This window comes from Biomphalaria glabrata, chromosome 7 (assembly GCF_947242115.1).
Source record: "Biomphalaria glabrata chromosome 7, xgBioGlab47.1, whole genome shotgun sequence".
Classification (NCBI taxonomy): Eukaryota; Metazoa; Mollusca; class Gastropoda; family Planorbidae; genus Biomphalaria; species Biomphalaria glabrata.
The window spans coordinates 27,848,719-27,876,443 of record NC_074717.1 but is presented as its reverse complement, the minus strand read 5'-3'; the positions used below and the strand labels follow the sequence as shown (position 1 = coordinate 27,876,443).

Genomic DNA, 27,725 nt, shown 5'->3' with positions numbered 1-27,725 from the left:
CATTTATTGTCCGTTTCCCTACCCAAACTTGGCCCCGCGAAATCCGTTTCGAATAGGGCCCCACAATGCTTAAGTCCGGCCCTGCTATTTAGTGTTTGTAAAATGTTTGTTTGTAAAATGTTTTACCTGTTTCGGATGTTCCTTCAGAGTTGAAGATAGTTTACTTTTTAGTCCAAACCTCCCGCAAGACGAAGGGGGATGGGAGCGGGCAGGGTTTGACAGTCCAGCGCGCAGCCATCCGTATCGACGTGTGAATACCCACGTGTTCCCCCCCCTCTTGTTTTTTCGTGGGGTTACTATCCCCAGAAATAAGAGAGTGATCTTTCCTTTACTTCTTGCTTCTCGTCCAAACTATTGAGGGAAGAAGAGAATTATGTATATATATATAGATAGATACTCTTTGTGCTAGGTTCAATTTTGTTTCCATTTTTTTAAATGAGGAACCTCATCGTGTGAGAGAGAGAGAGAGAGAGAGAGAGAGAGATTCATATTAGTAAGCACAATATATAGATATAGTGGTATACAAGTTCAACAGAAAACCTCAAAGCAATTTTTTTGTCCAATTAAATATGTTGAATAAAAAAAAAGAAGATGTGATATGAAGGAAATAGCAACATTGGTAAGGACATTCTCTTAAGCCTGGCCTGGGGCCTTAGTCAACGGCCACGACACAGCTACATTCTTTTCTGCTTTATAGCATACATTCCACAAGCATTTTCTTTTTTTTTTTTTTTCGAAACATTTTGATCTACCTTGAGGCATTGCGCGTTGTTTCGGGCATATCTTAATAGGTTATCATTGGCCAATGTACACACACTTGTTATATCTTAATAGGTTATCATTGGCCAATGTACACACACTTGTTATATCTTAATAGGTTATCATTGGCCAATGTACACACACTTGTTATATCTTAATAGGTTATCATTGGCCAATGTACACACACTTGTTATATCTTAATAGGTTATCATTGGCCAATGTACACACACTTGTTATATCTTAATAGGTTATCATTGGCCAATGTACACACACTTGTTATATCTTAATAGGTTATCATTGGCCAATGTACACACACTTGTTATATCTTAATAGGTTATCATTGGCCAATGTACACACACTTGTTATATCTTAATAGGTTATCATTGGCCAATGTATACACCTTTGTTATATCTCATTGGGTCATCATTGGCCAATGTACACACATTTGTTATATCTCATTGGGTCATCATTGGCCAATGTACACACATTTGTTATATCTCATTAGGTCATCATTGGCCAATGTACACACATTTGTTATATCTCATTGGGTCATCATTGGCCAATGTACACACATTTGTTTTTCGCTCATTCCACACAAGAGAACGTTATGCTTTTACAACTCACATTTTGTGTTGAAAGAAAACATTTCAACATGTGTGTACATTGATCAACATTTCAACATGTGTGTACATTGATCTATTTTTTAGTGAACAACTGCTCCACCGTATTTCGTGCCCGCAGTGCACGGCAATGAAGCGCACAGTAACGCCGTGTTAGCTTTGTTACTTGTTCTAGCCCTGTTTTCCTTTTACTAGCCGGAGTGAATTCATTGACAACAGCTTTCCATTACAAAAGTGTTTTATTCACTCTCTGCATTAACAGTGTCTACATTTACTTATTGTTTGGTATTGAGCGCTGACTTACAGACTTGTCCCCAATCACTTATCTTGGCGACCTTATCACACCCACCTGTGGAACCTGTTCAACACGGACGCTTTTATTCATCTCTTCAACTTTGTATGTTTCACGTTTTGCACTTTGATCCCTTTAACCTTGTTTCAAATATGTTAACCATGATGTATATAAGTAACAATGGACCTCATTCACCAACGTAAACAAACAACATTTAGTCACGTGATCTTATTGATAAAACAACGAAAAAAAACTGTCACCTGACAACCATCATGAATTAAACATGAGATCGTAAATTATATAGAAGAGATAGAGAACCACGTGGCTAAATGTTGTTTGTTTACGATTGGTGAATGAGGTCCATTACAAATTCAGTGATAATCCAAGTCAGTGGCCATAACGTCAATCCTGTGGGGCAAAAGTGGCTATAACGTCTATTCTGTGGGGCAAAAGTGGCTATAACGTCTATTCTGTGGGGCAAAAGTGGCTATAACGTAAATTCTGTGTGGGAAAAGTGGCTATAACGTCAATTCTGTGGGGCAAAAGTGGCTATAACGTCAATCCTGTGGGGCAAAAGTGGCTATAACGTCAATTCTGTGGGGCAAAAGTGGCTTTAACGTCAATCCTGTGGGGCAAAAGTGGCTATAACGTAAATTCTGTGTGGGAAAAGTGGCTATAACGTCAATTCTGTGGGGCAAAAGTGGCTATAACGTCAATCCTGTGGGGCAAAAGTGGTTATAACGTCAATTCTGTGGGGCAAAAGTGGCTTTAACGTCAATCCTGTGGGGCAAAAGTGGCCATAACGTCAATTCTGTGGGGCAAAAGTGGCTATAACGTCTATTCTCTGGGGCAAAGGTGGCTATAATGTCAATTCTGTGGGGCAAAAGTGGCTTTAACGTCAATCCTGTGGGGCAAAAGTGGCTATAACGTCAATTCTGTGTGGGAAAAGTGGCTATAACGTCAATTCTGTGGGTCAAAAGTGGCTATAACATCAATCCTGTGGGGCAAAAGTGGCTATAACGTCTATTCTCTGGGGCAAAGGTGGCTATAACGTCTATTCTGTGGGGCAAAGGTGGCTATAACGTCTATTCTGTGGGGCAAAGGTGGCTATAACGTCTATTCTCTGGGGCAAAGGTGGCTATAACGTCTATTCTGTGGGGCAAAGGTGGCTATAACGTCTATTCTCTGGGGCAAAGGTGGCTATAACGTCTATTCTGTGGGGCAAAAGTGACTATAACGTCTATTCTGTGGGGCAAAGGTGGCTATAACGTCTATTCTCTGGGCAAAGGTGGCTATAACATCTATTCTCTGGGGCAAAGGTGGCTATAACGTCTATTCTGTGGGGCAAAAGTGGCTATAACGTCTATTCTGTGGGGCGTATGTTTGCAAGGTGCGATCACCTCTCCTAATGGTATAAAATTAAACGGAAGTGACCTTTTTGGAAACATTGTCGCCTAGGTTAGACCAACTCCAGATGAAATGGATAGATGCTGTGGAAAGATCATTAACTTGGAATTGAGAATTGAAAAGGTCAATCCCTCTATGGTTGGTGTGTTTGTCCTTTATCCTCTTGTTAGAATTGGATATTGGTCTACTTTTTACTGGCAAAGTTCGTTCGCACTGAACCAGCGTAGTGCGCTGTCTTTGGGACAACGGTTCAGCGCCCTGACACATACAGGCCAGTCTCGATGTACGCTGGTGTGAGTTGTTACCTTTGGACTAGAGCTGTGTTAAGTGCTGTGTTCGATTGGGTTTATAGTTGCTCTAGACAACATTGACTACTTTCCCCTTCTTTTGGGACAGAATTCATTTTGCTGCTCCTCCCACTTTCAATTTACTTTTAACGAATTTTTTTTTTTTGGATTTGGGGGGGGGGGTAAGTTTATTATCTCTTGCACGCATCTGATCTCCTGAATGACGATGGATCACAAGCACACGTTTACAAAAAAAAAAAGGGAAAAAAAAAAGAATGACCAGTACATAATATGGCTGCCTTTTAAAAAAAAAAAATTTTTTTACTACATCAGTCACGAAAAAATACTAGATCTAGAGCTTAAAGTGGATCGTAAAAGAGATATTCGGGCCAGAATAGAACGAGAAGATCTAATATATTTACATATACGGGGTTCATGAAATAAAGAGATTTTAAAAAATGCAATTTCTATAGATTTCGAAGATAAAGGAAGAATGCAGGACATGTATTTGACAAGATCAGATGGACATGTAGCCTTAGAAGCTATGGAAGGCTTTTACCGATGATTCTCCAGTTAAGCACAGACTATGTGTAGACTACAACAGTCATCGCTTTTTTTCTTCTTGCTCACATAACTAGTTTTACACTGCGAGGTTTAGTTCAACCAAAAAAAAATTTTTCCCCGGCCAAATAGAAACTCTGTATTTTGGTATATGTTTTAACTAGCTTTTAAACTCTCCAGTCCTTTTTCTTTCAACTCAATTGCATTAGCTTGTATTTAGAGACTTGTGTTCGAATTCAGGCCCGAGCAACTTTTTTTTTTTAATCGTTTTTGAAGGCAGCACGGAAACTTTGTCTCTGACCTCCTTCCATCGCCCAACAACTGATCCACTAGAGCGCACTGAGCAGGCTTTAAGCAGGAAACAAAAACAATGCATACAAATATTTCCAATCGCACACATTTAGTATTGTTAGTCTAGAATTTCTCTCACGCCCATTCTCGGATCAAGCTGAAACTTTGCACAATTAGTTATTGGCCAAGACAAAATGTGAATCATTAAAAAAATATTAACCAATAAGTCAATTAATTACTGTTAATTAATCTTTTTTTTTTTTTGATACCAAAGAAAGGAAATTAATATTTAAGTATTCAGAAATATGGCTAAATATGTGGGGTTTTGTTCACTTAGGTAATTGTACGCGTTATTTCTTCCACACCCTTTCTTGGATCAAGTTGAAACTTTAAACAATCATTATTGAATCTAAAAACATGAATCAATTAAAAAACTTTTTACCAATTTGTCAACTAATTATTGGTAATCAATGATTTTGTTATATATGGAAAGGGGAAACAACGTCTACATGATTTAGATATATAGTTTTAAGTGTTGAGCTATTCCCCTTAGATTAGTTTTTTTATTTTGCTTGTTTTATAATCAACTTGTTATAAAATGTAATCCATAACTTAAAAAAATTGTCCTGCTTTAAAAAAGTACTGTAATCAAATAATTTGTCACTTTTGCTGATGTCACCGTGCCATTTGTGTTTATAATAACTAGATGTTCGCTTATGCAACTGAAATGTAACATTTACCCCCCCCCCCCTCCACACACACACACTAGCGAGTACAAAGAGATATAAAGCGTCTGGTTGCTCTGCGACACTCTATGTACCTAAATGTAGCAAGGCTTAAGCCGCCTTTTGTTGCAGTTTCTCTTGATTAATTCATCCTGTCTCAATGACTACTGCACTGCACCTGAGAGGAAACGCAGCATCGTCTCTTTTAGCTCCTAGACACATTGTCTTCATTGCAAACAAAAACCTATTTCGTTTATTGAAGAGTTAGAGTTAGGCTGAGAAGTTGAACCATTGTGACGGGCCGGGGTGGGTGGGTGTCCTTTTTGTTTGGTGTGAGTGGTCGCGAATGGTTTCTTGTAAATAGATCTAGTTGGAACAAAAATAGTTAGGAGAGAGAGAAGAAAGTACGAGTGCAAGGGAATACCAAGTAATGTTCTTTATTTATCTAGTTCTCAAACATATGTTCAAACGAAATCTTCCTTAATCCTTGAAAGTTTGTTATAAACTGAAAATGGCTGGCTTCATTTATATATATATATATATATATATTTTGCCTTTTTAGTGGTAACAGCTCGTTTCTCCTAAGCTTACATTTCTGTCAGGTCAAGCCTACATAACTTGCTTCAAGCCATGCATACAGTAATTTCTGTATTGATATTGTATTATCAAAACAACACATCTACAGCTTTTCTTTTGTTATGTCTTTTCAAGTTGCAAAAGTAGAAAGTAAACGAGAAAACAATTGTTAGCATGATCTGTTGTTGAACGAAAACCAAATATCTTGACCAGCAGTGTGCTAAAACACTCAGCGGTTTTGTTTTACACAGCGTATGTTATTTGAATATTTTTATGATTAGCAAAATAGGGCAGCATCTTTTCTATACTAATATTAGCTGTACTTTTTATTTGTCAAAACTTGGTTATGAATGATGTATATGTTTGTATTGTAATGGTTGAGCTAGGGAGTTTGAGTAAAAGTAACTAATCACATCAGTATCAAGCATTTTCAAACGTTGAAGTAGGTGTCGGTGCTTTTGCGTTTCTTTGACTTGTAGAATGTCTGATTCTGGAATGACCTTAGTTGTTGCCGTGTCTCAGTGGCATGTTACGTCTCGAGAGACTAGTCTCTTGGCAGCTTCTCGTGTGATCCTTGAGAAACATTTGCGGTCACATTTGTGATCACCAGACACTGCAGTGTTTCTCTCTTCTTATTTCTGGTGTGTACACCATCTGCTGCGGTCCAGAAGCCTTTCTTTATGCTTGCACTCCATGTGGATCTATCCAGTGCTTCGTTCTCCCAACAGTTGGGGACGATCCAGATGAACTTCTTGTCGTTCTTGCAAACACCAGTTTATTCCATGCGTTTCTTTGTCAACTAATCTTTTTCTCAAGAGGTCGAATTGTCTTCATTTACATATTCCCCTCTTTCTCCTTCTGATTTGATATTCCTCTCTTTCTCCTTCTGATATTCCTCTCTTTCTCCTTCTGATTTAATATTCCTCTCTCCTTCTGATATTCCTCTCTTTCTCCTTCTGATTTGATATTCCTCTCTTTCTCCTTCTGATTTGATATTCCTCTCTTTCTCCTTCTGATTTGATATTCCTCTCTTTCTCCTTCTGATTTGATATTCCTCTCTCCTTCTGATTTGATATTCCTCTCTCCTTCTGATTTGATATTCCTCTCTTTCTCCTTCTGATTTGATATTCTTCTCTTTCTCCTTCTGATTTGATATTCTTCTCTTTCTCCTTCTGATTTGATATTCCTCTCTCCTTCTGATTTGATATTCCTCTCTTTCTCCTTCTGATTTGATATTCTCCTCTTTCTCCTTCTGATTTGATATTCTCCTCTTTCTCCTTCTGATTTGATATTCCTCTCTCCTTCTGATTTGATATTCCTCTCTTTCTCCTTCTGATTTGATATTCCTCTCTCCTTCTGATTTGATATTCCTCTCTTTCTCCTTCTGATTTGATATTCCTCTCTTTCTCCTTCTGATTTGATATTCCTCTCTCCTTCTGATTTGATATTCCTCTCTCCTTCTGATTTGATATTCCCCTCTTTCTCCTTCTGATTTGATATTCTTCTCTCCTTCTGATTTGATATTCCCCTCTTTCTCCTTCTGATTTGATATTCCTCTCTTTCTCCTTCTGATTTGATATTCCTCTCTTTCTCCTTCTGATTTGATATTCCTCTCTTTCTCCTTCTGATTTGATATTCTCCTCTTTCTCCTTCTGATTTGATATTCCTCTCTTTCTCCTTCTGATTTGATATTCTCCTCTTTCTCCTTCTGATTTGATATTCCTCTCTCCTTCTGATTTGATATTCCTCTCTTTCTCCTTCTGATTTGATATTCCTCTCTTTCTCCTTCTGATTTGATATTCTCCTCTTTCTCCTTCTGATTTGATATTCCTCTCTTTCTCCTTCTGATTTGATATTCTCCTCTTTCTCCTTCTGATTTGATATTCCTCTCTCCTTCTGATTTGATATTCTCCTCTTTCTCCTTCTGATTTGATATTCCTCTCTTTCTCCTTCTGATTTGATATTCCTCTCTTTCTCCTTCTGATTTGATATTCCTCTCTCCTTCTGATTTGATATTCTTCTCTTTCTCCTTCTGATTTGATATTCTTCTCTTTCTCCTTCTGATTTGATATTCTTCTCTTTCTCCTTCTGATTTGATATTCTTCTCTTTCTCCTTCTGATTTGATATTCCTCTCTCCTTCTGATTTGATATTCTTCTCTTTCTCCTTCTGATTTGATATTCTTCTCTTTCTCCTTCTGATTTGATATTCTTCTCTTTCTCCTTCTGATTTGATATTCCTCTCTCCTTCTGATTTGATATTCCTCTCTCCTTCTGATTTGATATTCTTCTCTTTCTCCTTCTGATTTGATATTCTTCTCTTTCTCCTTCTGATTTGATATTCCTCTCTCCTTCTGATTTGATATTCTTCTCTTTCTCCTTCTGATTTGATATTCTTCTCTTTCTCCTTCTGATTTGATATTCTTCTCTTTCTCCTTCTGATTTAATATTCCTCTCTCCTTCTGATTTGATATTCCTCTCTCCTTCTGATTTGATATTCCTCTCTCCTTTTGATTTGATATTCCTCTCTCCTTCTGATTTGATATTCCTCTCTCCTTCTGATTTGATATTCCTCTCTCCTTCTGATTTGATATTCCTCTCTCCTTCTGATTTGATATTCCTTTCTCCTTCTGATTTGATATTCCTCTCTCCTTCTGATTTGATATTCCTTTCTCCTTCTGATTTGATATTCCTTTCTCCTTCTGATTTGATATTCCTCTCTTTCTCCTTCTGATTTGATATTCCTCTCTCCTTCTGATTTGATATTCCTCTCTTTCTCCTTCTGATTTGATATTCTTCTCTCCTTCTGATTTGATATTCCTCTCTCCTTCTGATTTGATATTTCTCTCTCCTTCTGATTTGATATTCCTCTCTCCTTCTAATTTGATATTCCTTTCTCCTTCTGATTTGATATTCTTCTCTCCTTCTGATTTGATATTCCTCTCTCCTTCTGATTTGATATTCCTCTCTCCTTCTGATTTGATATTCTTCTCTCCTTCTGATTTGATATTCCTTTCTCCTTCTGATTTGATATTCTTCTCTCCTTCTGATTTGATATTCTTCTCTTTCTCCTTCTGATTTAATATTCCTCTCTCCTTCTGATATTCCTCTCTTTCTCCTTCTGATTTGATATTCCTCTCTTTCTCCTTCTGATTTGATATTCCTTTCTCCTTCTGATTTGATATTCCTCTCTCCTTCTGATTTGATATTCTTCTCTTCTTCTGATTTGATATTCCTTTCTCCTTCTGATTTGATATTCTTCTCTCCTTCTGATTTGATATTCTTCTCTCCTTCTGATTTGATATTCTTCTCTTTCTCCTTCTGATTTGATATTCTTCTCTCCTTCTGATTTGATATTCTTCTCTTTCTCCTTCTGATTTGATATTCCTCTCTCCTTCTGATTTGATATTCCTTTCTCCTTCTGATTTGATATTCCTCTCTCCTTCTGATTTGATATTCCTCTCTTTCTGATTTGATATTCTTCTCTCCTTCTGATTTGATATTCCTCTCTCCTTCTAATTTGATATTCTCCTCTTTCTTCTTCTGATTTGATATTCTCCTCTTTCTTCTTCTGATTTGATATTCTCCTCTTTCTCCTTCTGATTTGATATTCTTCTCTTTCTCCTTCTGATTTGATATTTTTCTCTTTCTCCTTCTGATTTGATATTCTTCTCTCCTTCTGATTTGATATTCTTCTCTTTCTCCTTCTGATTTGATATTCCTCTCTCCTTCTGATTTGATATTTTTCTCCTTCTGATTTGATATTCCTCTCTCCTCTCTCCTTCTGATTTGATATTCTTCTCTCCTTCTGATTTGATATTCTTCTCTCCTTCTGATTTGATATTCTTCTCTTTCTCCTTCTGATTTTATATTCCTCTCTCCTTCTGATTTGATATTCTTCTCTCCTTCTGATTTGATATTCCTCTCTCCTTCTAATTTGATATTCTCCTCTTTCTTCTTCTGATTTGATATTCTCCTCTTTCTTCTTCTGATTTGATATTCTCCTCTTTCTCCTTCTGATTTGATATTCTTCTCTTTCTCCTTCTGATTTGATATTCCTCTCTCCTTCTGATTTGATATTCTCCTCTTTCTCCTTCTGATTTGATATTCTCCTCTTTCTCCTTCTGATTTGATATTCCACTCTCCTTCTGATTTGATATTCCTCTCTTCTTCTGATTTGATATTCTCCTGTTTCTCCTTCTGATTTGATATTCTCCTCTTTCTCCTTCTGATTTGATATTCTCCTCTTTCTCCTTCTGATTTGATATTCCTCTCTCCTTCTGATTTGATATTCCTCTCTCCTTCTGATTTGATATTCCTCTCTCCTTCTGATTTGATATTCCTCTCTTTCTCCTTCTGATTGGATATACCCCTCTTTCTCCTTCTGATTTGATATTCATCTCTTTCTCCTTCTGTTTGGATATTATCCTCTCTCTCTTTCTGATTTAATATTCCACTCTCTCTTTCTCTCTCTCTCTCTCCTTTTCACTTGATATATGTCCCTTAACTCTCTTTCTGTCTTTGCTATTGATATTGCTCCCTCTCTCTCTTTATTGCTCCTTTGATTTGATATTTCTCTTTCTCTCTCTCTCTCTGTCTCTCTCTCTCCAGTCTTCTTTTGATTTGATATTCCTATCTCTCTCTCCTCTGGAAGTTGTACTTGCTTAAAAACTACTTTGAACTGGGTGACACTTTGAAAGAACAGGTTGCTATTGAGCAAGGGTTGTTTGATTGACGGAATTGATTTTGCTTCGCGAGCGAGTGTTGTTTGAACCTGATAATCACACAGTCAGGTGTCACGCTGTATACAATTAAAGAGAGAAATACAGACAATATATATATAAACTAGGATTTGAATTCGTTGTTCTCATTAACCACTATAGAGTCACAAGACCGTAACTTTTGAGCTAATTGCTGCGAATTCTTAGTAGACTTTCTTTTTCTCATTCTTCTGTGATCTATTAGAACGTAATGTATTGGGAACAGGTTTTGTTTTATTGTTTCTTACAATTCTGTTTAGAGCACAATTAGATGAGAGTTTGAACTAGAAATGTGGCTTTCAGTCAATTGATTCTCATCGTCTAAAGCTATTCGAAACCCTTCGTTGAAATGTTTCATCCTTCAAATGTAAAAAATATATTGCGACCCCCTCCCTCCAAATTTTTCCATTTCCCAATACCCCCTCCTCCAACTGGATTACTAACATGTTTACTGAGAACTGAGAACTAAAGTAGTTTTGCTTCTATCCACTTTCTTCTGAGTACACACACTGATTGAGTTAAGACCTACTCGTTTAAAACTTTTTTAGATTAGTTTTTGATCTCTATTGTCGAGTTTGTGTTTGTAATGTTATTACAGCGCCTTGAGCCTACATTTTGTTTGTTAACAGCGCTTTATAAATACAATTATTATTATTATTATTGCACACTCACAGTTGTTTGCCTCTGATGTCATGTAGCCTATTGTGTTAAGATATTATTTGATTCGTTGGGTGTCAAAGACAGGTGGGGGCGACACGTGTGATTGCTGGATATGGGGGAAGGGACGGGTTTGTGCTTGGGGGAGGCATGCACCCTCCACCCAGCTCCCCTGGCAATAACTTGTTAATTTTTCTCATGTGGATGAGAGATAGTCCCAGGTGACAAGGTGACAATCAATTTTCAATGATATTCGAGGAACAATGATAGTTGAGAATGAATGTATAATCTATACTAACATACTAGTAGATAGTTTAGACACACTATCACACTATCAACATCCAGAGATGATCGTAAATCTGTGGGTTTTGGTGAGTATGAATGCATAATTAGGAAATAAGTGTCATGTATATATGTTACCGGTGCAAAATTCAGACATTCTCTATTTAAAAAAAAAGCCACTCGAAGTATTGGGTTAGTATTGATTTTTTCTCTTACAAAGACATTTAACAATGAAGACAATGTTGAGCACCTGACTATGACGTCCTAGCCCTACTAACAGTGGATGGTCCTGCCGTGGCTCGTTGAACTCACTGGCCTTATTTTATTTCCCCGTGGACATGACATATAGAATCTAGAGCATAACCTGCTTTTAAACCCAAATGTTGGCCTGCAACGTCAAAAGTGGAGCCATTGGGAGTACACTCAGTACAGTGAACAAAAGTTGCACAATATTAATTTCCTTACTATTAATAGCCTGTTTTTATCTTTGATACAAAGAAACTAGTGAATGTACCAGGCCAAATGTCAACTCATAGCCATTCATCCTAGCGTGCAAGTCCAACTGTCTCCATGTTTGTACTACTCATGTCTCTTAACCCTGACATTTGACTTATCTTTCACAGTGACCCAGGAGTAGAGTGATCACAATAACAAAAAGACTTGAAGAACGACATCATACTGCATCGTTAACTGACGCTATTTCCCTGGAGAACCCCCCTTCCCTCCAACCACTTGCCCCCCAGTCAGTAGCACATCGGTAATGGGGTCATTCATGGCTGAATGCTTGGATTATTATTATGCCACAGTGTCGATGCAGTAGCCTCCATCGTTGACAAAGCTTTTGACCTCGACTCCAGTAGGTAAGTGATGTGTGTCTATTGAATGCGTGATACTTTCCTTCACCTAGCCATACCAGTTCTATGTCTCCGAGGATGATCAATTTTCTTCTGCTTAATTTGAACTACTTGAAAGTAACTTGAGAGAGTCGATAAGTGAACTGAGATCGAGGTTTTCTTTCAAGTATGAAAACTTCATTTTACACCTGCATTCCCTGGCTATAACATTTAGATTAGTGTCAAATAAGTATTAAACATACAAAGCATACATTTATTGCCCAGTATTTGGCTGTTTGTTTAAACGACTTGCAACGTTTGATAGCCCTTAGTTATTTCTCTTCACAAGTAAATGTAATATGGCCCGACACGTGAGCATTCTAGTCTACTGTTGTGTACATAGGAAACGTTAACCCCCCTGTTTCTCAAAGTAAGGGGGCGCATCGTCCTCCTAAAAAATAGGGGAGGGGGGGTAGACTTTTTTTTTTTTACTTTCTTTCTTTTTTCGACTAATTCTTTATCAGTTTACAAACTGTTCATGGGTAGTAACTGGGTGGAACCTGGACACTGGATGAGTAGTTCGGAAACAGCTTTAACGATTTTCTTACAAACATAACAGTTTAAGTATGATTGGTTCCACATTGTGGTTTGATCCTTATACTAAAGGTCCTCTTCAAATTTAGATTGACTTACGTCTTGAACACAGCTCACTGTGAAGTCCCGCGCTCGACTCAAATGTTTCTTTGTATTCAGTACAGAGTTCAATTATGTAGAGTTGTATAACATGTATAATTTGCACACCGTCTTATGTAGAAATCATTAGCTGCACTGTTCATAGATCTTGATTAGGTAGAACTCACTGGAAAAACTCCTTGCAATAAGGAAGCATTACAAGAAATAAATAGAATGAAAAATAACAGACCACCATCATGTTTATAAAGAAAGAATTTATTTTTAAGAATTTTTTTTTATTACCTTTTTTTTTTTTTTAACTAGGATGAATAGTGACACTTCAATATCTGCTCGCTTCACTCCCTTTTTACTTAAATCTTTTTTTTTTTTTTGGGGGGGGGGGGGGGGGGGGAGGGCCAGGAAAATGCATTTTTTTAATTTTCTTAAAACCGGAAAATTGTTTTCTAATTATAATTATATGATTTTCTCTTTCTTTTTCATCACATTCTTACATTCTCCCGGACCCCACTATGGGCGCCTACAACGATTCATCAGGTCCCCAGCTTGCTAACGAATGTTATGTTTCATCTAGATGGGGGTATTACCATACAAGTTTGAGAAACACTGGGTGAAGTCCCGCTGTTAAAAACTAACACTGACCGCTGTGACTTATTTCCTGCCATAGAACTTTCGACATAACCTCGCTATATTATCATTATATTTATCTTTCAGTCTTTTTGTATGAATGTTAATTACTGGTACAAACTTAAAGAAAGTCGATTTAGCTTTGATTAGTTTTCTTGTTTCAACTTTATAAATGTCATTCAGAATTCTGTATCGTAACCCGCTGTCCATTCTACAGTTTGTTAAATTGAAGTTATTGTTTTATTGGCTCCCAATATTCTGGTTTAGGGAGAAAGCTTGAGAAGACACATTTACTTTGGAAAGTGAATCGAGTTGTGGTCTGAGAATGGCCCAGTCCTAAACATGGAAAACGTAAAGATGTACTTGTCACACCATTGGAATTAAAAACACCTTAAAGACAGTGATGTCAAGAGCAAATGGGATATGCTTCTGTGAAAGTATTCAGGGATCACACAGTCAACAGTGGTTTTACAATTTCTTCATTTGAATAGAATTATGGACTCTACATTTTCCCTTTGAATATACAGGTGCGAGTCTATCTTGTTTTACTTGATGTATCACGTTGTTAGTTCAAATACATACAGATCTATAATAGTCTTCAATTTGTATTCTTGAACGCTGATACTGATGAAACCCTTTGGACAGCTATATGTGCTCATTTAGTCGTGGTACTTGTCGAGTGGTTTTGGTCCAGCGTTGGTCGCTGGTTCAGCGAGTGCTATGTTTAGTTTGGCCGTACAGTGTCGAGCAGTGGCGTGTGTGTATGTAACATCGTGTATGAGTTTTTAAAAAGTTACAACAGCTAGCCAAAAGTCGAGTTGATTCACTTAGCGGGTCTTGTTAACATTTAGGTGTAGTCAAATGTTTCCACTGTCGGCTTCAGGCGTTAACTCTTTTATTTGAGATTTCATGTACTCTTTGTTTCTTGCAAACCATGGTATACAAGTCTTGTGTTTTTCTGGTTCAAAGTACGCCCAATGTTTCATACGTTCCGTTGGAAACAAAAAAGTTTGCTGACAATGAATCTGTGGTTTATTTCAAGGTTTAAATCATTAAATGCTCAACTCCAATAAATATGTGTTACTGCTATACCCTACACCATTTTTGTAGGTTTTCAAACGATTGTCAAACTAGGTGCCGTGTTTGTTTTTTTCTTCTTTAAAGCTATTTGAGGTATACATATATTTGCCTTATTAAAAAATGGATCATGTTAAGTTTGATTTGTATGGAAAAACAAAGGCTATATACAGATGCGGACAGGGTGTCAAAATCTTCCCTGGCATTACCAAACAATCCGACCCACAAAGTACGTGCTATCTTATGGGCGTCCATTCATACTTGTCCTCATTACAAAGTTCAGAGCAACTCTGTCTGGTAAAAATGTTGAGTTATTTCTCTCACACCCATTCTCGGAACAAGTTCAAACTTTGCACAATTATTTCTTGTACCTGACGAAAAAAAAAAAAGAAACAATAAAAACAAAAGGTGTTTGTGTTTCATGGAAACTCAAATGCGGTCCCCGCGTTTATTCTGACAGACTGTGACAACAAAACAACAACAAAAAAAAAAACAAAAAAAAAAAAACAAACCTCTAACTCTTTTTAAATCATATAATAATAATGAGTCCTCCTTTTTTTTTTTTTTGTAATAACACTAAGACTTGACACAGAGCTTCTTTTGTTTTGGATGTAAATTATTTCCTAATAAAAATGAAGTAGTTGTTTTCTTCTTAAGAAATCTAAACTAGAATACACAGAAAATACTGGAATGATGGCTGTCTGGTTCTGTGGTATGCGCTCCGCGCTGTCCTCTTTAGCGTCTCTTGGTTGAACACTATTCGACCCCATTTCTTACCGTCCTGCAGAGGCTTGGGCTACGACTTAATAATCTGAAGTGTTAATGGTCATGTTTCCATTGATCAAAGAATATCGCGACGAAATAAGGAAATGATAGAAGATCATGATTTAGATCTTTAACTAGATTTACTCTATATCTTCATATAAAACTCAACCTAAGGCTCTAGATCTAAAACTATAAATAGATCTAGAATAAATTTAATCTATATCTAGAATTGTAACAAAATCTAGATCTAGAATTTCAGATGGTAGAGTCAATCTCTCTAAATAAAAAGAAGTCTTTTCCTTTAATTAAGTGTCTGAATGTATAAATATAAAACTCTATAACTAAGACTCTAGACCTAGTTCTCTAGAATTCAAGTGGTAATCTCTTTTTCAACCCTTAATAAAGATTGTCTGAATGTACAGTTTGGTTAGTTATTTGCGCACTACTTGCATAATATGAAAATCTGCCCCCTAATTGGTCTAATCAGACAGGTAAAATGACTGCTTTCAATATTTTTAGCATGCATATAAGAAGCTGATTTGAACTGCAAACTATCAAGAACCACAACCTTATCGTATACGTGTTACCCACATTATTGTATGTTTAGTCTGACTGGCGACACACAAAACTAATAGAGGCTATTCTCCTTGGAGCATTGAATTGGAAAAGTAGAGAATGAATGAAGTATAACTGTTCTAAATTTCAAGCTGCTATCATGGTTTCAGAATTATTAATAAGTCAAAAATTCATTTTTCGGTCACATTTTTTCGGATATATGTACTTTCTATTGTCCTATTTTAAACACATAAAAATGCCTTAACTTCCTCTCCCATGCGACATAAAAAGATAATCTCGGAATCGCTGTAATCCCTACATTAAGCTCTACACATCTAGATCACATTAAATTTCTGTTTGTCTAAGTATGATAGCTAAGCTATCTAGAGCATTATGAACATTATTTTTTGAATGTCGTTTTTTATCATATTACATTTTTTACTGCCTAAGTAGGATAGCCAAGCTATCTAGATCATTATGTAGATTATTTTTTGAATGTCGTTTTCAGCTTATAGATCTAGCTCTATTTTTCTACATATAGATCTATCTTAAATCTAATCTACATTATATCTAGATCTAAATGTAAATATAGAATAGATTCTTTAGTCTATGCCCAGTGACTTTAATTAAATTTAGATCTAGACTTAGAGGCAGCAATATTATTCATTTAGAATATGGTGTTCTTGTGTTATTCATCTTAAAATTAGCCAATTAGTTAATTCAATGTTTCCCAAATTTTGTTCCGCGGAACCCTAGTGTTCCATGAGCCCTGACTTGTGATCTACAAACTTCTGGAATAATTTAGTAATAGGCTTGAATAAATGGATCTAAAGAAACAAAAGATCTGAATACACTCTTCTAAGTAACAAAATAAATTCTATCACATCACTATTAACTATTTGATGACATGTTCAATGGTCTTCCAGCTAAAAGTTATACATCCCAATTATGTGGATAAGTCATGTAACTGGTTCGTTAAAAAAACATTGTCAAAAAGCAGTCCCAAATAGATGTTTTTGTTCTCTCTACAAAGCTTGTATCACTCTGGATAAAGGTTTTTACACGTTATTTCTGCCACCACCCCAATCTCGGATCAGGTGGAAATTTTGCAGTTATTTCCTTTACCTGACATAACATGAATCAATAAAAAAAAACAACAACAATTAGTTAATTAACTATTGGTAATTAGTTATTTTGTTTGATATTGAACAAGGGAAAGAAATCGCACTTGACATGTGGTGGTATAGGTTGAATTAGTTCTAATTGATTTAAAGTTCAAGCCTTACACATCTTTTTAATGCATTTAAAGAGCGATCACGGTAACATTTACGTAGATACCTCATTCTTTCCCCCACCCTTACATTTAATGTCTGAATATATTTCATTGGCCTCTCGTGTGTTTTATCTTGCTCTATGCCTCTCTCTCCCTCCCCCTCTCCCTGTCTCTCCCTCCCTTTTCTATTCTTCCTCACTGCAAACTAATTAAAATGATCTGAGTTTGAATTGTATAATTAGTTGTCTACCACAAGTGTTATTTATTAGTTGAAGACCTGGATGTACCTAGGACTTAATAGAAATATACAGTGTAGTGCTGATTGTTGTAGATTGTAGACACATCTATGTTATTCATTAACTTCCATAAAATGTTAAGAGAATATCAATTATCTGAACAGATTGTCAGGGTTCGTAGCGCTCCTAAAAACTCCTAAAATCTCCTAAAAAATGAAAAGTCTCCTAAAATCCTAAAATTCTCCTAAAAATTGCCGAAAATCTCCTAAAATTTTGTCCACTCTCCTAAAATTTTTTATTTTGCTTATTTCTTGTTAAAAATGCGGGGGAAAAAAAGCAGCCTAACCAGGCATTCTGATCGCATAACCTTACGGGCTGGCTGTGTTAATGAGCTGACCAGTGACGCTTCTACACCGCCTTTCACCCACTTGGGAAGCGCGACCTCGTGATTGAGGATGGCCTTGGCTCAAGCAAGCATTTCACCTGGCAGTATTTTTCTGAAGTCAGCGTAGAAATGTTTGTTTCCATTTATTGTTACCACTAAAGACGCGCTAGATCTAGTCTGTAGTGACTATTGTCTATAATTAGTGCAATTACCAGACAAATTTGTAGGCTACACCCCTCCGGGCCCTCCCTCACCTAAAATCTTCTTGTTGTGAGTGTAAGAGTGACTTCGCGTGGAAAGTCCGTAAATCTTCTAGATCTAGCTAGTATCTAGTATCTAGTAATAGTATCTAGATCTAATTTAGATCTAAGTTAGATCTAGTGAAGATAATTCGCACCTAACCTGAAAACTCAGTGAATTTTAGTCAATTTAATGATCTCGATACATCTAATGTCTAGATTACTCTAGAAATACGCTAGATTCTAGATTTACGCTAAATCACTTAGAGTCTAGTGAAGATAATTAGCACAAAGAAGAGAAAAGCCGGCAAATTTAGTGACTTAGATCTAGACTAGATCTATGGTATATTCAGTGAAGATAATTCGCACACTGCCGCGAAAAGTCCGCAAATTTTAGTGACTTAGATCTAGACTCTAGATCTACGGTATATTCAGTGAATATAATTCACACGCAGCCGCGAAAAGTCCGCGAATTTTAGTGACTTATATCTAGACTCTAGATTTACTCGAAATCACTAGAATCTAGTGAAGATAATTCTCACACAGCCGTGAAAAGTCCGCAAAATTTAGTGACTTAGAGTTAAAGTCCGCGAATTTTAGCGAATTAGTCTAGATCTTCTGTAAATTTAGTGAAGATAATATTCACACAGCAGTGAAAAGTCCGCGAATTTTTGTGACTTTGATCTAGGCTCTAGATCTACTGTAAATTCAGTGAAGATAATTCTCTCACAGCCGTGAAAAGTCCGCGCATTTTAGTGACTTAGATCAAGAGTCTAGATCTACTGTGGATTTAACGAAAATATTTCGCATACAGCTGTGAAAAGTCCGCAAAAATTATTTCACTCGTAAAAGCCAGGGAAACTATAGGCCTATGGTTGAAAAAGATTCTGCTAGGAAAAAAAAACGTGAATAGGTCTAATCCCCCCCCCCCCACCCCCAAATCCAAAAGCCATTTTTAGTAAGCAATTGTCAACTAAACATTCAAATAGGCCTATATTGCCCTTTATATTACACTTTTTACAGGCTCTGTTTATGAGAAGGATTTAAGTTAGCTAATAAAAGAATAAAACATTACCTCAAATGCACACCATGACTCTAGTATCTATAAGATACATATAGGAACTAATAATGTACATTTCCATCACAGAGAATACACATTATGAAGGCATCTCTAAGAATGTTTCGTATTTAAAAAAATGGAAAAGCAACCATTTGTAATGTTTTTAAATAAATCTTTGAAAAAAAAAAAATGGTTGTTTGAGGTTTTGGATGACAGTCAAGTTGTTACTTGATTAAAAGATAACTTTCATTACATTTTCTGTGGACATACCACAGTTGATAACATTGTTTCTGTGGCATATTGGCAAGATATTTATTATTTTTAAAATCAAATAACAATAATTGATTTGATAAATGCTTAGTTTTGTGTATGTTTTACTATGTATCACACAAACGGATAGAAAACACTCACACATATCATACATTTCATACTTTAAAAAAACCTCCTAAAATCTCCTAAAATTTTGTCATGGAAAAGTGCTACTAACCCTGGATTGTGTATCTGACTTAAGCTAAACGTGTTGCTCAATATACTGCAGACTGACACAGAGACGTGAAAGACGAGGCTTTAAAAAGTGAAATAGCATGCATAATTCAAAGACTTATCACTAATCAAACTTGAGATCGACACCCCCCCCCCGGGCATACACCTGTCAAATCTTATGGGTTCTGGTCTCATTGACCCACTTTTCTAAGTTGATCGAAACCATACAAATTACTGAAACGTTGGCATTAATAAAACAATACATAGTTGCGGTAGACATTAAACTAGTCAGTTAGATTTAGTAATAGAGTCTGGGTACTAGTATAAGCATTTTGAATTTCAACGATACAAGTGTTTTTTTTCTTCTCTTCTGACATTGTTTTCCACGCAAAGAGCTGGCGATCGGGGAAGTTGGGGGAGAGAGAATAGGAGGGAGGGGGGAGGCGCTGAGATCACTCTGGCACAGTGGCACTCTACTTAATAGCATTACTGTCATGGCGTCTGACATTTCATGACAGGTGTTCATTTGCAACCTCTTGTCTCAAGATGCCGTTGCTGGATTCAGGTCTTGAGTTGGATAGAAATAGACTTTGAACGTGTGGGCCTATAGAAGATGTCCAGCGGACTTTGCTTGTTGTACCAAATTCAGTTCACCAAATGTTCCAGTTGGGATGAGAGTTCAGCATGTCGTATGGGAAAACACAAATGTGTGAAACAATGTGTCCAAATAGAAAGCAATTTCCTTGTATCTTATTGCATGTTCTAAACGAGTGTGTGCCACTAGCGGTCCAATGGCGCGGAACGACGAGAACAAACGTTGGCCGACCACGGAAGTTGGGTATTATAGTGTGGAGTAGATAGTTTTGTGGGAGCTAACATGCTAACCACTCTGCTAGTCATGTGCTAATGATTGTATAGTTATGTATTGTTTGCTTCTAAACTTACTTTAAACACACAGACACAAAAACTCTTTTGTCCCCCTAGCAGTCATATCATGAAATAAAATGAAACTATCTGATATAAACTTTTCGATTGTAAAGTATGGGTGAGTCTGGTGTGCATGTATCTTTGGGTTTTCTGTAGTTATCATGTTTTGTTTGGTGTAATGCACTCATTGTAACACAAATTTCTGGATAATAAAGATTATTATTATTATTATTATTATTAAAGCGGCGACCTATAATGGGGACTAATTCAGCTTATACCACCACTTCAGTCATGTACAATTTCTTTCCCTTGTTCGAGATACCAAACGAAATAATTAGTTACTAATAGTAAATTAACTAATTAGTTATTTTTGTTTTAATTGATTCTTGTGTAGTCAGGTCAAAGAAATAATTGTGCAAAATGTTCAGCTTGATCTGAGATTGGCTGTCGGAGACAAAACGTGTACAAACTTTTGACCAGACAGCAGAGTGAGTTATATTAGCTTTGAACAAAAAAATGGATCTAGCATGAGTTTCCTGCCCGCCGTCATCCCTTGCTGACTACCCTTGCAGGAGGTTTTGTGTAGAACCATTGTAGTGAATAGGTTTTTACAGCAATGTTTGTATTCATGTTGCTGTTCACCAACAATTTAACATTAGTTTGAAGGTTAGGTTTTGGAAACAAACTACTTCAACACCAGGTCACAGTTTTCAAATGCTCGAAATCAACAAAGAATGAGTTGGGTATTTTGTACACAGAGGTCCGTGTTGATGTACGTGTTAAAGCAAAGAAAGACGAACTGTACATTCAGGAGGTGAAGAGTTCTATGGGAGACACAAAGTGAAGACACTACATTGATGAGGTGAAGAGTTCTATGGAAGACACAAAGTGAAGACACTACATTGATGAGGTGAAGAGTTCTATGGAAGACACAAAGTGAAGACACTACATTGATGAGGAGAAGAGTTCTATGGGAGACACAAAGTGAAGACACTACATTGATGAGGTGAAGAGTTCTATGGAAGACACAAAGTGAAGACACTACATTGATGAGGTGAAGAGTTCTATGGAAGACACAAAGTGAAGACACTACATTGATGAGGTGAAGAGTTCTATGGGAGACACAAAGTGAAGACACTACATTGATGAGGTGAAGAGTTCTATGGAAGACACAAAGTGAAGACACTACATTGATGAGATGAAGAGTTCTATGGGAGACACAAAGTGAAGACACTACATTGATGAGGTGAAGAGTTCTATGGGAGACACAAAGTGAAGACACTACATTGATGAGGTGAAGAGTTCTATGGGAGACACAAAGTGAAGACAGACAACAAAAAAAAAACGAGTGAACTAGTTGCCAACATGGCTTGGACCGTCACAGTTATCATTTTGGTGGAATGTCTTTATTCAGCCCCATCCGCAAGAAAAGTGGACTGGACCGATAAGAGGATCCTAATTCACAAGGTAACATTAAAAGACCATCTGAACAAGTCGTTTATAAGCTTTCTTCTTAATGTGAGCGTGACCAGTGCACCAGCAGGTGTATTGATGCTTTGTGCACATCTGGTAGACCCAAGTGGTTTCACATACGTCTGCTTCTAGTGGTTCCTTTGAAAGTCGTAACACATTGCCAGCGGTTATGTAACAAGTTGTGCTGCTGACAGCGGCTGCACGATGGTAAGTGCTGTGTTTTAAACCCTAATTTCTGTGTTGAATTGAACGTTTTGAATACTTAAACTAAAGCAGAAGAGCATTGTGGGTTGGCTAACCGTTCACGAGTTTGAGGGCTTTGCTAGATCATTTGTTTTGACTGGGATAAATCTGTAATCATGGAGTAAATGTTTCATTGTAAATGTGTTTTGATGTACATCTCTCTCTCTCACTCACTCACTCACACACACACACACACAGAAAAAGAGAGAGAGAGAGAGAGAGTGAGTGAGTGAGTGTGATAGTGTGATAGTTCTTACATTTACTTGAGTTAGTTGTGTGGCTTTATTCATTTTAAATTGCTTAAGCTCTACACTAGAAAATATACATTAGGGCTGGCAGACTGTTGACTGATGGGTTTGAATACTGAGCTGAAAGTCTCGAGATTGGCATTCATTATATATATTAGAAAATAAATCGATTAAAAGGATGGAATGCACTTATAATATTACTACCGAGCAGCATCGAATGAAAGATTTCCTATCACTTGCCAGAAACGAGAGGTTGACTCTTCCCGAACCCTGTTTCTTGCAAGTTCCATCAACTGTAAGCTGATCTAATCACAACAATTCCAATGACTTGGCTCCGTCTCATTTCCGTTATGATATAGTCCTATAATATACCACTAGTGGTCACTGACAGTGTAAAGGTTTCCATTGGGAAAATGCCTCCGTGAGTGGTTATGGGGCAAGAGGTTATAGAACCTAACATCCCCGTCACGTGCACTGCACTGATACTGCTACAGTCCACACCGAAAAAAAAAAGGGGGGGGGGTGTGCTTTGATCGTCATCCTTTGTAAACCTAGCATAAGGTTAGAAACAAAATATTTGAATGGAAAATTAACTTATTTTGTACCTACAACAATTTGTTAGCAGATCTTAATGTCACCAGCTCTACAAACTTGATGCAACTTTATCTTCAGTTGATTAGTATGCATATTGAATATTCAATACTTTGACTCACTCTGTCTGTCTGTCTGTCTGGTAAAAAGTGTGTCCACGTTATTTCTCCCACACCCAGTCTCGGATCCAGTTGAAACTTCGCACAATTATTCATTGGCATAGACAAGACATGAAGTAATTAAAAAAAAAGTAACTAATAAGACAATTAATTACTGGTATTTCATTATTTTGTTTGATACCAACAACGGAAACTAATACTTCAATAGTCACATATATGGCTAAATGTGTTAGGTTTATTCCCCTTAAAATATTGTTAACGCTATTTCTCCCTCACACATTCTCCGATCAAGTTGATACTTATAACAAATATTTATTGTACCTAACAAACATGAATCAAAAAACAAAAATACTCAATTGGTCAATTGACTATTGGTAATTAATTATTTTGTTTGATATCGAATTAGGGCAATAACGTGTACATTATTGAAACATATAGTTTTAGAACGAAGTTCTTCCCCTTTAGATAAGCTTAAATGTTTTTCTTGTTTATTGTTTGAAACGTGGGACAGTCAGTAGGAGAATCTGACTACAGGTCGTAGTTCTACTGTTCTACTTGTCATATGGAGTGTCCGCCGCCACCACCCTCTCACTTAGCAATGTATAAAGAGAATAGAAGTTGAACGAATGAGACTACCGTACGGGTATTAAAGGACCGTTAGCAAGCATATGGTATACGAGTGCGTGCGTGTAGCCAACATATGGTAAACAATACGTCTGCGTGCGTGTAGCGAACATATGGTAAACACTATGTATGCGTGTGTGGTTGAGTAGGAAAAACACCTTAGCGCCTGTGTCAATGTCGGTGATGCCCAACTGACTCGGTGCCATCTAGACCCCCCCCCCCCGCGTGTCCACAGTGCAGTAAGATGCTGAAGACGCTCTTAACCTTGACACTGGAGGAGTTGTGTTTTCGGGGATGACAACGGGACACGCGTGTAGGAAATGTATACCAGGCCCCGAGGCCAAAATGGGTTTGGCAGGGGTGGAGTCTCTTCTTCAAAAAATGAGATGTTAACAATAAGAGCTCAGCTTAAGTGCTCCCAAGGGTTTGTTAATAAAAGTGTAAGCCTGCAAACTATGTAAAAAAAAACAAAAAAAAAAACGTTGAACTCGCTATGAAAGATAGAAATCCGACACTTCAAAGTGAAGAGAAACTGAGAACCGAAGAAATTGAGCCGTGACTATTAAATCGACCAACAAGAAGGACTTATGAAAGAAGAGTAAACTAGAGATATTGATTCTATATTCTATGGTAACTTGTGCGCATATCTGAATTGATTTTCCATAATATTAATACTACGAATTTCCTTGATGGTATAAAACTAAGCTATCCTTTTGAATTAGTATACGCCTACGATAAGAATAAGTATCTTCTTATCAGGGAACTCCTGTATGCTGATGATGCAGCTATTGTGGCTGATTCTGATATTCAGTTTCAGTCCCTGGTTGACAAACTATCTGCTGCTCGCCAGAAGTTCGGCTTAAATATTAGTCAAAGCAAGACTAAGATACTAGTTCAGAACACAAATACTGCACCTCAAGTAAACATTAATGACCAACCACTAGAAATTGTTGATCACTTTTGCTAGCTTGGATCCATCATATCCAACAACGCTCTACTGGATAAAGACATTAACAATAGGATAGCCAAAGCAATGGGCACCATGTCACGGTTGCAGAAAAGAGTGTGGGACAACATAATGCTGATTAACAATACTTTGCTATACGGAAGTGAAACATGGTCAACCTACTCATGGCAGGAAAAAAAGCTGAATGTCTTCCACCTCCGTTGCTTAAGGCGGATCTTTAAAATAACCAATGAGGAAGTGCTACGAAGAGCAGGGTGCCAGGACATCCACTCTGTTATCAGCAGGCTTGGCTTGGTTTGGCCACGTTCGTAGAATGCCAGTAGGTCGACTTCCACAGGACATTCTGTATGGCGATCTAATAGAAGGCAGGAGAGCCGCTGGTCGCCCCCTTTTACGGTATACGGATGTATGCAAACGCGACATGAAGCTTTTTGAAAATCGACACTAGCAGCTAGGGAAAAGTGGCACTGGATAGATCCATATGGAGAGAGAGAGAGAGCATAAAGGAAGGGTCTCGGATTGCAGATGTCATACACAACAGAAGCAGAAAGAAGGGTGAAAATGCTACGGCGCCTGGTGATTACATATGCCCATCCTGCGACCGCAGCTGTGTATCAAGGATTGGCCTCTTTAGTCACACAAGAAGTTGCATTTTAAAAGACGTAAAATGCCACAGATGATAAGAATAACTGCACAAAACTAAAACAAATAAAAACAAACTACTTCGGCCTACCTTATTCACGGTGAACCAGTTACACAGACTAAACCTCAAAATATTATGTCATTTATAACTTTATAACAAATAGAATCTACACATTCACGAAATTATAAAAAAAAAATCAATTCATTTAGATCAATGGTTTATTAACGGAGGCGCGGTGGCTGAGTGGTAAAACGTTTGGCTTCCGAACCGGAAGGGGGGGGGGAGGTCCCTGGTTCACGCCCAACGAGAATGAATATTTCCATGGACCTACTTGTAAAAATACTCAGCTTAGAAGACCAACAAGTCAGGAGCAAATAGTACATACAATAATGAGCCGAACGTACAAATACAATATTCTAAAAGATAAAGGCACATTTCTTATGCTAGGTCAAATTCGCATAATCGCCCTTTCTTTCCTATTGTCTATAGAGCGAGGAACGGGTTGCCTGAATCAGCCAGGAAAACCACTGACTTATTAGAGCTAAAGTCTCTAATGAACATGGGCAGGCTTAAAACAAACTTTTTTGAAGGAATGTCTCTAATTTGTAAGATTTAGATTTCTTTTTAAAAAATTAACGAATCCAGTTTGCGAAAGCATTTACTTGTTTAGGGGTCGAATACTTGGCTAATCAGGTACATTCGATTAGTTGTCCCCCCCCCCCCTCTCTTTTAACTGCTTACCTGCTTGGACTGGTCTTTAGGCCACCTCAAAGTGGACCAGAGTTTAGAAAATGAAAGGCGCTGATTGCGCTGCGTGTATGTAATGGAGTGGGGACTGATTTCAGAAACGTACAATTTGTCTAGCAGACTTTTTTTTTGTTTGTCCCCGTGTCCGCTTCCCGGAACCGCCTCTTCCAATTGGCCTTTTGTGTCTTGCTGTGCATGTACCACCTGTAAACTTGTTACGCTTATCTGCTTGCCTTGTCATATTACTATGTCGCCAAGTGTGACGTATACAGACGTCATCAGAAAACTTCACTACTAACGAGAACAGTGAATGACCGAGGCCCCTCCTCTTTGTTTCGTATACCTTTTGAATTTTGGTTTGATAGCTTCCGTAAATTTCATTTTCCTTTCCTCTCAAAGCTAGTCTCGCGCGACGATTCAAGGTGGTCACGCTTCAGTTGTGGACCTAGTTGTTAGCGGGCCCAAATAGGGCCGCCGTTAGTTTTGTGTGACTGTAGATATAAGCCTGTTTGTATTTGATTGTCTCTTTTGTTTGTCAAGTTCAATCTGTTTTTAGGATTTGGAGAATGGGAATATTAGGAATAAGAAATCGGTAGGCTTGACAATATCTGACTGCGATTAGACTTCTTTTCTAAACATTAGTGAACACCATACACATGTTTTTACAATGAAATCTCTATTACAATGTTCCCATTAAAGGTTCTACAACGGGTACAGAGGTACAGCATTATGGTCTAGTCTAGTACAAGTCTGTCTTTATTCAACAGACCGTGAAGCTTAGAGTCAACTCCTCACAGGATAGATGACCATTTCTTTCTTAGGTCAGCGATGGAGGCTTGTAACATGTCTTCATTGCGAAAGTTTGAATGATTGACAGATTGGATTGGAACTTTTGCTCTAAGTAAAATTGATCAAATAGGTTCTTTTTTTTTTTTCTCGAGAGACTTTCTTCGTTAAACCATTGTTTCCCCATCCGCTCTTATGCATCGTTTGCATCTCGAAAGATGTTTATATGAGGCCAAGATATTGGTCAATTCTTCTTTTCTTGAAATATCAGTCAAGTCACAAAAATTGGGCACCCAGCCTACTTTTATTTTTGTTTTTATTTTTAGCTTTCAAAATGTGAAGGGAATTTGTATTTTTCTCAACATCTTTCCTAGTTTTAGGCATAGATAAGATTTTCTTGTTTACCAAAATCATATATCCTTACCCCTAGTACAAGTGCTCCCCCTTCCCATGCAAGTGTCATAAGAGCATAGAACGGGTTGCCTGAATCAGCCAGGAATACTAATGACCAATCAACATGCACTAAACATGGATACGTGTAGGGCGTAATTATCTTCGCTTTTGAAGTAACCTTTGTAATTTAAAAGATTAGATAAGTTAGATAAATAGCATCCGGAATCAAATCCTAAAAGCTTTTATGGCTACCATTTTGTTAGCTTCTGTTACCAAGGAAAGCTGCTCAGTCGTTTTCCTTGTAACATCTGCTTGTGTTTGTGTTCACATCGAGTTGGCCTTACACAAATGTCAGGAATTTAAAACTCTACTGTCTCGAAGATAGAGTTAACACATTTAATGTCAACCCACATAATAAAGAGAAATACATTGAAGAGAAGTCATTCTCCTTTGGGAGATGTTAATCTTTAGTGACAGACATAGACAGACAGTTATCTTTTAATGACATCGCCCACAGTCAAGACAA

The 27,725-nt window shown here is 37.3% G+C and overlaps 2 protein-coding genes across 6 annotated transcripts in view; one reads left to right on the top strand and one right to left on the bottom strand.

The window, feature by feature from the left end:
- Positions 1–27,725, top strand: part of LOC106069853 (beta-hexosaminidase subunit alpha-like) — an 80,610-nt gene that overhangs the window by 12,414 nt on the left and 40,471 nt on the right. For 3 of the 5 annotated variants that reach the window (XM_056034625.1, XM_056034628.1, XM_056034627.1), the window contains exon 2: positions 11,839–12,075. The exons of 1 other annotated variant lie outside the window; for it this stretch is intronic. The gene's annotated coding sequence lies outside the window, so the exon portion shown is untranslated. Of the gene's footprint in view, positions 1–11,282; positions 11,305–11,838; positions 12,076–27,725 lie in introns of those variants that run through there. One more of the 5 variants, XM_056034629.1, reaches the window with a different exon arrangement.
- Positions 4,132–9,546, bottom strand: LOC129927126 (uncharacterized; the record flags this gene model as incomplete). The annotated part of the gene is made up of 3 exons (XM_056034350.1): positions 4,132–4,274; positions 8,625–8,832; positions 9,451–9,546. Coding segments are annotated over 3 exons (447 nt in total), but the record flags the coding sequence as incomplete, so codon positions are not given.